This window comes from Anolis sagrei, chromosome 4 (genome assembly GCF_037176765.1).
Source record: "Anolis sagrei isolate rAnoSag1 chromosome 4, rAnoSag1.mat, whole genome shotgun sequence".
In the NCBI taxonomy this organism is placed as follows: domain Eukaryota; kingdom Metazoa; phylum Chordata; class Lepidosauria; order Squamata; family Dactyloidae; genus Anolis; species Anolis sagrei.
The window spans coordinates 65,307,408-65,320,720 of NC_090024.1; the positions used below are offsets into that span (position 1 = coordinate 65,307,408).

A 13,313-nucleotide genomic window follows, 5' to 3' on the forward strand; every position below is an offset into this window, starting at 1 on the left:
ACAGAAGTCATATTATTCAACCATCTGTCAACATATAATCACAAAGTATCCTTTCTGTCCTGAAGTCCAGAATGCTGTTTTCCCTAAATAATAGACTTCACATTGATTAAATCACAGAAAGAACAGTCGTCTTTAGCTGTAGTGGTTCAACAATGGCTTGAACTCCAGAGCAAAATTCTTGCATGAATCTCTTGCAACTCCAACCTGTGAGTCCAGTCCTTCTTCTAAGAAAATCTCATTGCTTATGAATGAGTTCCAAACAACTTTCCAGCAGTTAAGATAATCTCAGATCCTTATAGTTTGTAGGCAATTATATACAATTCTGCAACAATAAGGTATCGCTCATGGGGATTGAAAATTAGTTACAGCAAGACCCAAGTGTCAAGGAGCCTAAGGCAAACTGATTAATAAATGAAGATACGGAATCACTCCTCTTCTCCAAATGAAATAATAATAATAATAATAATAATAATAATAATAATAATAATAATATATTTTATTTATATTCCGCTCTATCTTCCAGCAGGGACTCAGGGTGGATTCCAAACATAAAAGGCAAACATTCAATGCCCGAATACAACAACAATACATCCATATTAACAAAATTTAAACAACCCAACATATAAACACGAGTTATGACTTAACAACTAAAATAAAATAAAAACACAGCCTATTATAACAGACATAAGACAAAACATCAAACATTGAATAAAAACAACAATTTCCCAGTTCCTTGGGGTAAATAGATTAATCACTGCTTAAGTTATCTATTGAGCTGGTGGGGCAAGCAGAGCACAGATATGGATAGTGACTATTAATCAGAGGCATAATGGTAGTATTACCTACTACTACTACTACTACTACTACTACTACTACTACTACTACTACTGAAAGACCATCTAGTGGTTATTTCACAAGACCAAGCTTGCTTGAGATATGTTTACAGGGCTGCGACCCATTGTGAAAAGCCAGTTGCCTAGGTATTCTAATTAGAAGTAAAAGGAATACAGAAGGAACTGAGGCATCCCTTGAAGGAAACTTTCCCTTTCATCTTCACCATGTCACTTCCACCTACCTCTACATTTGGAAGAGGGCAAATATGGAGGGAAAAGCTTTCAATATTGGCAATATTGACTATAAGTAAACCAAAACTTGCTTTCCATTGATAGAGGGAAACAAAAGCAAGTTTTAGTGTGTTGATACCCAGGAGCTGAAGAGGGCTTTGCTCCTAGCATTTCAAATACATTAATATGGTTAAATTTGATAGGCTGTCTTCTTGCTAACCAGCTCTAGAGTAATTTCTGGCTATGTGAAGTAGGCTCCTCCCAATTTTAAAATAAAACAACCACCACACTTCCCTTCATAAGGCACAGCTGCCTACAGTGATTCTAGGAGGCCCCTTCTATTCAGGGAAGCACCTTGGGTCAAGCAGACTCTCATTACAGAAATAGTGACAGTGGAGGGTGAAAGTTGATCATTGTAAACCCCTCACCTCCAAATCCAATGTTATTCTGGATTATCTTCCATGTAGATCATTTTAATTGCTACATCTGGGCTCATTCTAAAATACTCTTGAAAACCTCCCATCCCACACAAATGTAGACAGTAAAAGTATAAGGGATTGTCTTAGGTGGCATATATCAATCAAGATGAAGGCTAAGAGAAATTGAGGAGAACAAAAAATCAACACTAGTAGAATAAAGATAACAATACTGATGAAAACATACCTTTGAACAGACCATGAAATAACTAGAGAAAAATCAGAATCATTTGCCTTGAGCTCCTTAATCATGTTTTTCCGGCTGGGAGGGCTGATAGTCCACAATGAATTTGAACTGCCTTCAAGCTGTGCAACTGTTATATCTTCTCTTCCATAGTTCTCTAAAAACTGCAAAGCAGACTAAAAGAGAGAGAAAGCCAAAGTTCATCTGAAGCTCTCATGCAATGGAGTATTCAATGCATAGAATTTGTTTTCCAACTTCTCCCCCACCCTCATAGTCAGGAGAAGTGGCTTGCAAATGATATTTTGGACACAAGAAGGACAGGAAATAAGTGTAGCAGAATTTCATATAGAGAATAAAAATAGAAAATATATCAATGCTAGCCAAGTCTATGACTGTAGGACTCCAATGCTTGGCATTTTTCATGCCTTCCTCTTTTGATTAGGCAGATTATGTTGCTGAGTTGTGCTTGAGGTTGCTGTGAGGAGTAGTGAATGGTAGGGTGTTGGAAATATTTTTGTATACATTGATATTCCACCCTTTGGTGAAAATGGAGTTATAAATATATGTTGTTGTTATTGTAGGCTCAAATATAACAGAGCCATGGAAATACTCCTGCAACTATGTAGACTGCCTCCTTCAACAGTCCTTTCTTGAAAAGCCTGAATTTATCATCATAAATTCATGACAATTTGCCCTCTCAACTGACCAGCCACAAACATGAAGTTTGTAGAAAATATTTGACAGTTTAATTAATATTTCATGAGCTCAGTTTTTCTCTGTATTGTTGTCCTTGTATTCAAGATGGTTCTGACTGATCATGACCTTATCATGGAATTATCTTGGCAAATTTCTGCAGAGCAGAGGTGTCCAAACTTTTTAAGCCGAGGGCCAGTTCACAATCCTTCAACTTGTTGAGAGACCAGAATATAGGTTGTTGTAAGTTTTTTCGGGCTATATGGCCATGGTCTAGAGGCATTCTCTCCTGACGTTTCTCTTGCATCTATGGCAAGCATCCTCAGAGATAGTGAGGTCTGTTGGAACTAGGAAAAAGGGTTTCTATATCTGTGGAATGACCAGGGTGAGACAAAGGACTCTTGTCTGCTGGAGCTAGGTGTGAATGTTTTAACAGACCTCCTTGATTAGCATATAATGGCCTGACAGTGCCTAGAGCAAATTATTGTTGAGAGGTGATTAGATGTCCTTGTTTGTTTTCTCTCTGTTGTTGTGCTGTTGTAATTTTAGAGTTTTTTTAATACTGGTAGCCAGATTTTGTTCATTTTCATGGTTTCCTCCTTTCTGTTGAAATTGTCCACATGCTTGTGTATTTCAATGGCTTCTCTGTGTAGTCTGACATGGTGGTTGTGAGAGTGGTCCAGCATTTCTGTGTTCTCAAATAAAATGCTGTGTCCAGGCTGGTTCATCAGGTGCTCTGCTATGGCTGATTTCTCTGGTTGAAGTAGTCTGCAGTGCCTTTCATGGTACCGTTCTGGCGGGAAGGTAACGGCGCTCCTTGCAGTCATGCCGGCCCTATGACCTTGGAGGTGTCTACGGACAACACCGGCTCTTTGGTTTAGAAATGGAGATTAGCACCAACCCCCAGAGTCAGACACAACTAGATTTAATGTCAGGGGAAAACTTTTACCTTACTATTCATATAGTAACAAAGTTTATCAAATTTGTAAAATTACTTACATTATCTTTAAATTTTTTAAAAAATTCATTATATTCTTTGCCAGTCATATTCCTTAACTGACTCTGCTGAGCACTCATTGTAAAAATAGGCTGCAAGGTAAGAGGGAAATACTTATGATTAGTAAATTTAATTTTTTTAAAAAAATTACATAAGTATAATTTTGTTTTACCAGCATTTCAACATCCAAATTAATATAAATTGAAACAGTTTATACAGGAAAACAGGCAACATTTTAGCTTGTTAGCTATTACCTGATAACCCCCTAAAGTTATTGTGATGGAAACATCAAGAGGCTTGTTTGTGACGCCTGCAACAGATTTAATAAGAGACATGAAGAGCAGTGGGAACCATACGATGCAGATCAGCAAAACGATAATCATGCCACCCATTCCGTACTTCACTGCCTTTTTCTTCTTCTGGCCTCTTGGCTGGGGATATCGCTGCAACAAGCAAAATCTAATGTTAGGCAGATCAAACAACCAAACTTCTATCTCGCCTCTGAAGATGGTGGTACAGAGAGAAGGGCCTCTCCAGCAGTTCTAAAAGCACATGCAGGTTTATAACAGCAACAGCTATCCTTGAAATAATTTGGACAAAAGCTGGTGCAGCAGGGGTGTGCTCCCTGTACTCTGCTTCAGTTAGAGGTCTGGACTACTTGAAGCTTCCAAACAGTCTTGAAAGGCAACCCCACGTAGAGCACGTTGCAGTAGTCTATTCAAGATGAAACAAGAGCCTAGACCACCATGGTCAAATCCAATTTCCCAAAGCCCCCCTGGCCACCACTGAAACCTGGGGTTCCAGGCTCAGCTATGAATCCAGGATAACTCATAAACTTCAGGGGGAGTGTAACCCCATCCAACACAAGCTGTAACTCTATACCCTGTTTGGCCTTGTGACTGACCAGGAGAACCTCTGCCTTGTCTGGATTCAATTTCAATTTGTTTGCCCTCCTCCAGACTGTCACAGTGCCCAAGCACCCATTCAGGATCTGAACAACCTCCTAAGTAGCAGGTTGAAAGGAGTTGGATGAATCGAACTCTAAAACACCAGATGATCTCTCTCAGTGGCTTCATGTAGATGTTAAACAACATGGGGGGACAATATTGAACCTTGCAGGACCCCACAAGACAAAGGCTGTGGGGCCGAGCCACTGTCCCCCAACAACACTTTCTGAGAAAAACCCTCCAGGAAGGACTGGAGCCACTGTAAGACCCCTTCCTGCGAGGCATCTCAGAAGGATACCGTGATATCAAAGGCTGCACAGAGGTCCAAGAGAACTAACAGGGACACACTCCCTCTATCCAGTTCTCTTCACAAATCATCCACTAATGCAAGTATGGGCAAACCCAGGTCCAAGGGCCAGATGGGACCCCTTGGGTTTTTCTCAGGCACTCCTCTCTCCCTATCCTTCCTTCTCTTTTTCCACGCTCCTTCCCTTTCTTCTCCCCCCTTCCTTCCCTTTTGTCTTTCCTTCTCTCTTTTCTCCCTCCCTCCTTCCTCTCCCGCCAATCCTTCCACCCTTCTCTTCCTTCCTTCTCTTTTTCCTTCCTCCTTTCCTCCTGGGGGATGTTTAGCTGGGAGAAGAGAAGGTAGAGAGGGAACATGAGAACCATGTTTCAAGATTTAAAAGGATGACCCATTGAAGAGGAGAGAGAAAAACTGACTTTCCGCTGTTCTAGAGACTAGGGCACAAGGGAGCAATGGGTTCAAATGGCAGGGAAAGATATCTGACTGAAAAGATTAGGAAGAACTTCCTGAAGAGTGGCATAGGATACCTGAGAGTGTAGTGGAGTCTCCTTCTCTGGAAGCTTTTCCGCAGAGGCTGTTTATTGTGAGTGCTTTGATTATGCCTCCCTGCATGGCAGGGATTTGGACTAGATGGCCCTTGGGGGTCTATATCAGAAGTAGGCAATATGGGGTCTAATGGAGACACTTTTTCTGTCCCGTCTACCATCTCATCTTGACTAAGGCCAACCCTTTTGGGATCCATATGTTTCCCATCTTTCCTTCACTTCCTATCTTCAAAAAAGAAGAGTAAGGGGAGGAAAGGGCAGAGTGGGGACTTAGGGAGAACCCTCTCCCTCCCAGACCACCCACCCTGCTCCGACTTGCCATGCGGTCCCCAAGTCATAAAGTTTGCCCATTCCTGCACCAAGGCAACCAAGGCTGATTCAGTTCCATGTTGCAGCCTAAAGCCAGACTGCGCCAGATCCAGATAATGCATTTCTTCCAAGGAAATGCATCCAAGGAGTTGCAAGGCCACCAAATGTTACAAGATTGCCCAAAAAGGGAAGATTGGAAACTGTCAAAAGTTTTTCAATTAAGTGCAACTGCAATAATTGAAACAGACTAAATGCATATCAAGAAGTATGTGCTTTGCTCTGCTTCTCCTCCCAAGCTACGAACAGGGGTCCCAGATAAGTGTGGTGACTCAGGCATATCTCTTTAAACCTCCAAGTTATTGAACATTTTGTTTCTTAATATAAACATCATGATCTATCTGAAAATATATTACACGTAAGAAGCAATTTATACACTTTCAATATTGGGTTTATTTACAGTAAAATAGGGGAAATTGCTGTGACTCTAAAAAAAGAAGAAAAGGGGGGGGGGGAAGGAAAGAAATTGGACAAAGAGATATTAAAACTTCACTGCTATCAATGCATACAGACTTATGACTGTGGTCCAAAAATAATAAATATGTTAGGGTTATATAAATGAAATCCCACTGAAGTCAGTGGCAGCATTTCAGACGTTTTTGATCTGATGTGCAGCCTTAGTTGGAATGTCGCTTTGGTCCATTTAGAAACAGCTTCCTAGAGTTCACATTGATTTATGTTGAACAGTCCTGCTTTTCATTAAGACTTCCTGTTTCAGGTAAGTAAATAAGGATTTTCTGGATCATTAAAACTGAACATTAAGGTTCTGTTGATACACACACACACTTAAGGTCCTAAATTCTTAGTGGCAATATGAAGTTATTTCAGTTCTTTCTTTAAGAAGTCTAAAATTAAACATTTCAATTAAATATTCAATTAAACATTTCAAGGAGATCCTGCATTTTACTTTCTGTTAGGTTTTTTTATCAGTCTTTGTATATAATTAGGCTTTTTATTTTGCAAACACAATCAATTGCAACAGTACTTAGAGAAAACTAGCTAAATAAAATTGTGCACAAAACACCATCAAGCTGGAAAAACAAATATTTTAATGTTTCTTTACTTTCTGCATATGTATTTTGAATTTCTTAAAGATCTTGTCACATTCATTCACTATAAAGGCACCAAAGGGGGTGGGGGGGGGGAGCTTACCTTTTCAGACTCTCGCCAGCATTTCAATATGAAAATATGAGCATAAATATCTTCAACACAGATCCAGCTAGAAAGACTCAATGTAGTATCTGTCCAAACCCAATCCATCACTGCCCTCAGTTCAGTCAAAAAAGGTACCAACCGGAATCTAAACAGAGTTATAGAACTATTTTAGCTTGAAGGATTTGCTAGAAGGTTCCAAGCAGATAGTTTAAAGCATTTTGGGAAAACATATACTATCTTTGAAGGTTTATTGCAATTTCTTCCATTCATGCGCTAGGCTCTAAAGCAGGCATGGACAAACTTTTCTCCCTTGGGACCACATTGTAAGCCCAGCTGGGAGGGCCAGGAGACAGGAGGGCTGGGAACACACTGGGTGGGGGAGTGCTTAGGAAAGGACAGGGCCATGAGGGAGCAGGGCAGGGCCCAGGTCCTCTTCAGGATGTCCTCCCAGCATAAGGATGGGGCTGTTCATCCCATCCTAATGCTGGGAGGAAGGTAAGACACACAGCAACTACCCTGATCCTCCTTCCCATCCTCCTCCCCCGATCCCTGGGCTGTCCTGTTGGCATTATGCTGGGAGGAAGGTGAGACAGGCAACGGCTGAGTGTGCTCTGGAGAACTCTCAGCCACCACATGCCTTCCTCAAGTCAGCCTCTCGGCATAAGGATGGGGTCACTCACATCGTCCTTATGCCAGGAGGAAGGTGAGACACACAGTGGCTGAGAATGCTCTAGAGGGCTCTCAGCTGCTATATGCCTTCCTCCCCCATATTTTAGGTATAAGGATGCAGCAGGCCACCCTGTCCTTATGCTAAGAAGATAGGGAAAATGAAGAGGGCCTGAGGTAAGCGCCCAGGGGGGCACCCGGGCCTTAGTTTGCCCATGCCTGCTCTAAAGGAATGAAACTTGATCCACTTGAACATGAAAAGTGTATCTATAAATAAAGAATTAAATGATTTACAGCAGGTAAGGGCAAACCTCAGGTTGTCCTCCTGGCATAAGGATGGGGCTGCTCACTCCATCCTTATGCCAGGAGGAAAATGAGACATGCAGCAACTGCCTTGATCCTCCTCCCCCAATCTTTAAGCTATCCTCTCAGCATGACACTGGGAGGAGGGCAAGACAGGCAACAGCCAAAAATGCTCTGGAGGGCTCTCAGTCACTGCGTGCCTTTCAGGGCTGCCCTCTTGGAATAGGGATAGGGGCGCATGCACCGTCCTTCTGCCAGGAGGAGGGTGAGACATGTAGTGGCTGAGAGTTCTCCAGAGGGCTCTCAGCTGTTGTGTACCTTCCTCCTTGCTCCTTTCTGTATAAGGTTGCAGCAAGCCACTGTTTCCTTATGCCAAGAGGACAGGGAAAATGAGGAGGGCCTGAGGTAATGCTGTAATTCCTAACTTTTAAAATCAATATATACATGAGGATGGGTGACATGCTTGATAACAGTGCACGTGAAAGGGAGTTAGAGGTCTTAGTAAACCACAAGTTAAACATAAGCCAACAGTGTGATGAAACAGCTAGAAAAGACAATGCAATTATAAGGAATATAGTGTCCAGGTTGAGAGAAGTAATAGTTCCTATTCTGCTTTGGTCAGATCTCTACAGGACATTCTGTCTAGTTTTGGGCACCACAATTTGGGAAGGATGTTGTGAAACTGAAATATGCCCAGAGAAGGGTGATCAACAGTTTCAAAAGTCTGGAAATCTTGCCCTATGACAGAGCTGGGTATTTTTAGCCTGGTAAGGTTACATGATAGCCATAATTAAATAGTTGAAACGATGTCATATTGAAGATGAAGTAAACTTGTTTTCTGCTGATTGAGAATATGGAGTAATGGATATAAGCTGCTGGAAAACAGATTCCACCTAAACATTAGTACCATAAGATGGGCTCCACTGTGGAATATGTTGCCTTGGAGGGTGGTGGAGTCTCGATCTTTGGCAAATTTTAAACAGAGACTGCATCTGTCAGGAGTGCTTTGATTGTGTATTCCTGCATGGACTGGATGGCCACTGAAGTCTCTTCCGGTTCCCAACACTCTATTCATCATTTTCAAATTATTTTGAGAATGCAAGATTAGGAAACAGGGAGGACATCAGTCGAAGCATACACCTGGTTAATAGTGGGTGCATATGGTAGTTAATCTTTCTGAATATAAAGACCTACAATGTTATGCTAAGGTGCATATTTGAGAGATCTGAAGAGGTTAGACATGACCACATCTAATGTCATAGCCCACATCACAAACATTGTACCCACAAATGAATCAAAATGTGTGGCCTTTCCTATGGATTTTTTTAAAGCCAGGAAAGCACTTTGATGGAGAATCAACAAGAAACAACATTAATTGATGATATGTAGATCAGTTTATATGATCCAACTTGATTTGTTTGTTTGTTTGTTTGTTTGTTAAAAAATGCAATGCAACTGTTCGTTATTTATCCTGATAAATAAAATAAATATCCAACTTGATGAGCCCAGAGGAAAAAGAAACCAAAATACACACACACAAAGTATGTGTGTTTGTGTATGAGAGAGAGACTGGGTATGTACTCACCCTTGAAATAAGAAGAGATTTACATAATTATAACTTTTGGTGAGGAAATTGCCAAGTACACGGGTTGGGTAGCCACAACGTATTTGATATGCTGATAATCCAAAATAAACACATTTCACAAAATACCAGAGCTGGGCAACTGTATTTTTGCTAAATTTTCTGAAATGCAAAACAGAAGACAATCAAATAAATACACACACATTCACAACACTTTCTGGACTCAAAAGTCTGTGGAATTCAGGCTGGGGCTTCTTACTATCTGTTCCTTAACAACAGCTTCTCACACTGCATTGCAAACCACTCAAAAAACTTCTCCAAATTCAAGGACAAATTATTGTGATTCTGGGTGAGTTTCAAAGGATTTGCTGATACAGAAAATGATGATTCACAATTTTCAAACTATTGATAGAAACAATAAAACATGGAGTTAGGAAGGCACTATGTAAGAAGTTAGTATCCAGTTGTTGGGGAAGTAAGTACAGCACAACTCTCCAAAATATTAATTAGGGATATGATCCTAAACTTCAGGAAACTACAGATAATAATGGACCTTATGAAAATGAAGGAATTCCACCCTCCAATTTATGGAAAATATAGACCCCTGTCTGATCCCACAGCAAGCTGGCTTCAGAAAAGGCAAAAGCTGCACATCCCAAGTGCTGAACCTGACTCAGCACATAGAAGATGGCTTTGAAAGGCAGCAGATCACAGGAGCTGTCTTCATAGACTTGTCAGCAGCCTATGATACTGTGAACCACCGCCTCCTCCTGAGAAAAATGTATAATATCACAAAGGACTACCACCTCACCCGCCTCATAGGAAACCTGCTACAAAACAGGAGCTTCTTTGTTGAGTTCCAGGGCCAGAGAAGCAGATGGCGGAAACAGAAGAATGGCCTGCCTCAGGGGAGCGTGCTTGCTCCATCCATGTTCAACATCTACACAAATGACCAGCCACTGCCAGAAGGGACAGAGAGTTTCATCTATGCTGATGATCGTGCCATTACTGCTCAAGCAGGGAGCTTTGAGATGGTTGAACAGAAGCTCTCCGAAGCTCTAGGTGCTCTTACTGCCTATTACAGGGAAAACCAACTGATCCCTAATCCATCTAAAACACAGACATGTGCCTTTCACCTTAAGAACAGACAAGCATCCCGAGCTCTGAGGATTACCTGGGAAGGAATCCCACTGGAGCATTGCAACACACCCAAATACCTGGGAGTCACTTTGGACTGTGCTCTGACCTACAAGAAGCACTGCTTGAACATCAAACAAAAAGTGGGCGCTAGAAACAACATCATACGAAAGCTGACTAGCACAACCTGGGGATCACAACCAGACACAGTGAAGACATCTGCCCTTGCGCTATGCTACTCTGCTGCTGAGTATGTATGCCCAGTGTGGAACACATCTCACCACACTAAAACAGTAGATGTGGCTCTTAATGAGACATGCCGCATTATCACAGGATGTCTGCGCCCCACACCACTGGAGAAATTACACTGCTTAGCCGGTATTGCACCACCTGACATCCGCCGGGAAGTAGCAGCCAATAGTGAAAGGACCAAGGCAGAGACATCTCCAGCTCATCCCCTGTTTGGGTATCAGCCAGCACGTCAACGACTTAAATCAAGACATAGTTTTCTTAGATCTACAGAGACACTCGCTGGAACACCCCAGCAAGCGAGAGTCCAAAAGTGGCAGGCCCAAACCCAGCACCTCAATTCATGGCTGATACCAGATGAGAGACTCCCCCCTGGGCACTCAGAAGACTGGGCGACTTGGAAGGCGCTGAACAGATTGCGCTCTGGCACCACGAGATGCAGAGCCAATCTTAAGAAATGGGGCTACAGGGTAGAATCCTTGGCATGCGAGTGCGGAGAAGAACAAACCACTGACCACCTGCTGCAATGCACCCTGAGCCCTGCCACATGCACAATGGAGGACCTTCTTGCGGCAACCCCAGAGGCACTCCAAGTGGCCAGATACTGGTCAAAGGACATTTAACCAAATACCAAATTTGCAAAATCTGTGTTTTTTTTTCCTTTTTCTTTTTAATCTGTGTGTTTGTTTTGCTCTGTTAGAATTGTAATACAATGGTTGCTGATGACACGATAAATAAAATAAATCCTCCAAATACCATAAAGTCATGTTTGAGGAGCTAGGAAATTGCAAGAAAGGACATATTTTGTTGGACACCAATAAATAAAACCACAGTTATTTGTCCAGTGGATATGGGGCTTGTACAGTATATAAATAAGAATATTCTTGAACTTTAAGTCACTTTTTCAAACAGTCCCTTGAGAAAATATTCTTTCTCCATTCTTCTGAAACGTGAATCTAACTTGCTTCTTAATCATTAGTATTCTAATCATTAGAAGGCACTATACAGCTATTCTATCCTTTTCTCCTTAACAGAATTTTCCACATTAACAGGGGAAATCAGTGAAAAAGACAAAATGATAACACGATAATAGGTTTATTTGTGTCCACTCATGGATAGTGCTGCCCGTAAACTCTTTGCATCTGTATAAATTAGCTAGGTGTGTGTGGTTTTCATATTCTGACTTTACAAACAGGTTTTCATAGAACATAAATTTTACATATGCCTCATTGAGAAAGGAAGGAAGAAAAAACAATTAAACAGGCAAATAACTGAAAAAAAATGGAAGACATCTGTCCTGGTCAAAGATGGGGACAAGCTGGGAAAGAAGAAGCAAAATCATGAGCATCAAGGCAAAGGAAGGAGGGAGGATGGCTCCTAGTCATATGATCCTTGCTTTCTAGCTGGTAAAATGATTCAGTCAGTTTATGGATGTAACTCACACCAAGTGGAGGATGTTTACTTGTCTCATTTTAAACCCATTTTCACAGAATGAATGCCTGAAGCATGAAGCAAAAGGGAATAGTGTGTGTGCCTTCAAGTTGCCTGTTGACTTATGGCAACCTTATGCATTTTGTAGGGCTTGCTTAGATAAGCAATACTCAAGATGCAGTTTTGCTAGGTTGTTCTGAAATATATTGCTCATAAAACCTGCTATCTGTTGGTGGTCTCTCATACATGTATGAATCAGTGAGGAACCTTCTTAGCTTCAAGATATGGAAGCTGTTAAACATCTTTTCAAATGATTCTAATTTCTTGTTGAACGTAACCACAGCTAACTTGTATATTGGTATCATGGTGTTGGACTTTGGAGACCGGAGTTTGAATCCTCCCTGACCATGAAAACTACTGGGTGACTTTGATAAAATTGTACTCTCTAAGCCTCAGAGGAAAGCAATGAAAAACCCACTCTGATCAAATTTTGCTAAGAAAACCCTGCACCTTAGCGTCTCCAAAGGTAAAAAAACCCCACTTGAATCCACACAATAACAAATAATATTTGAATGGTCTGCTAATTGTAATAAAGTAATGCATATAATGGAACAAATCAAATGAACAGCATATTTCCTGTTTCAGCATGAATTCAACATTGTTTTTGCCAATTGATGAGCTATGCTACAAGTATTTGCAATGTTACTTTACCTTTCTGTCACTATAGGCAAGATGAAAAACATCCAGAAGTGTATACCAAAAACAAGGATGACTTGAAAGATGACTTTCCCCATGACTGTCTTTCTCAGATAGAGCGCCCGATCTACTACCATGGTTCCAAACTGAATGAGCACCATAACTAAGAAGGCTTGTGGCACTTGATCTTCTGATAATGAAGAAGTAATATCTGCTGCTGCAGAGTGTTTCTGGAAAGAAAAGAGGAGTGAAGAAAGTAAGTGGAGCAAAAACATATTAATTATCTGTCCCAGTTTTTATGACATATTCATTCAAACACAAAAAAATCCTTCCAACGTACCCCAAAAGCTCCAAATCCAAACACAATGATAATGAAGTCCACAGTATCAGCAAGGAACATCAGGACATAAACATCTGTCACAGCACTATAATCTGGGTGGATCAGATTGTAGAAAAACTGTTTGATGGGTACATATACTTGAAGTGTCCTGAATTAACAGAAAACAGAAACTTACAAG

The 13,313-nt window shown here is 41.1% G+C and overlaps 1 protein-coding gene across 2 annotated transcripts in view; it reads right to left on the reverse strand.

Moving 5' to 3' along the window:
- Positions 1-13,313, reverse strand: part of PIEZO2 (piezo type mechanosensitive ion channel component 2) — a 280,544-nt gene that overhangs the window by 11,325 nt on the left and 255,906 nt on the right. For both annotated transcript variants that reach the window (XM_067467467.1, XM_067467468.1), the window contains 7 exons: positions 13,136-13,283; positions 12,811-13,025; positions 9,286-9,444; positions 6,729-6,876; positions 3,669-3,857; positions 3,417-3,506; positions 1,728-1,900 (listed from right to left, as the gene is read on the reverse strand). In XM_067467467.1, coding sequence (XP_067323568.1) covers positions 1,728-1,900; positions 3,417-3,506; positions 3,669-3,857; positions 6,729-6,876; positions 9,286-9,444; positions 12,811-13,025; positions 13,136-13,283 — 1,122 coding nt within the window. The remainder of the gene's footprint in view (positions 1-1,727; positions 1,901-3,416; positions 3,507-3,668; positions 3,858-6,728; positions 6,877-9,285; positions 9,445-12,810; positions 13,026-13,135; positions 13,284-13,313) is intronic.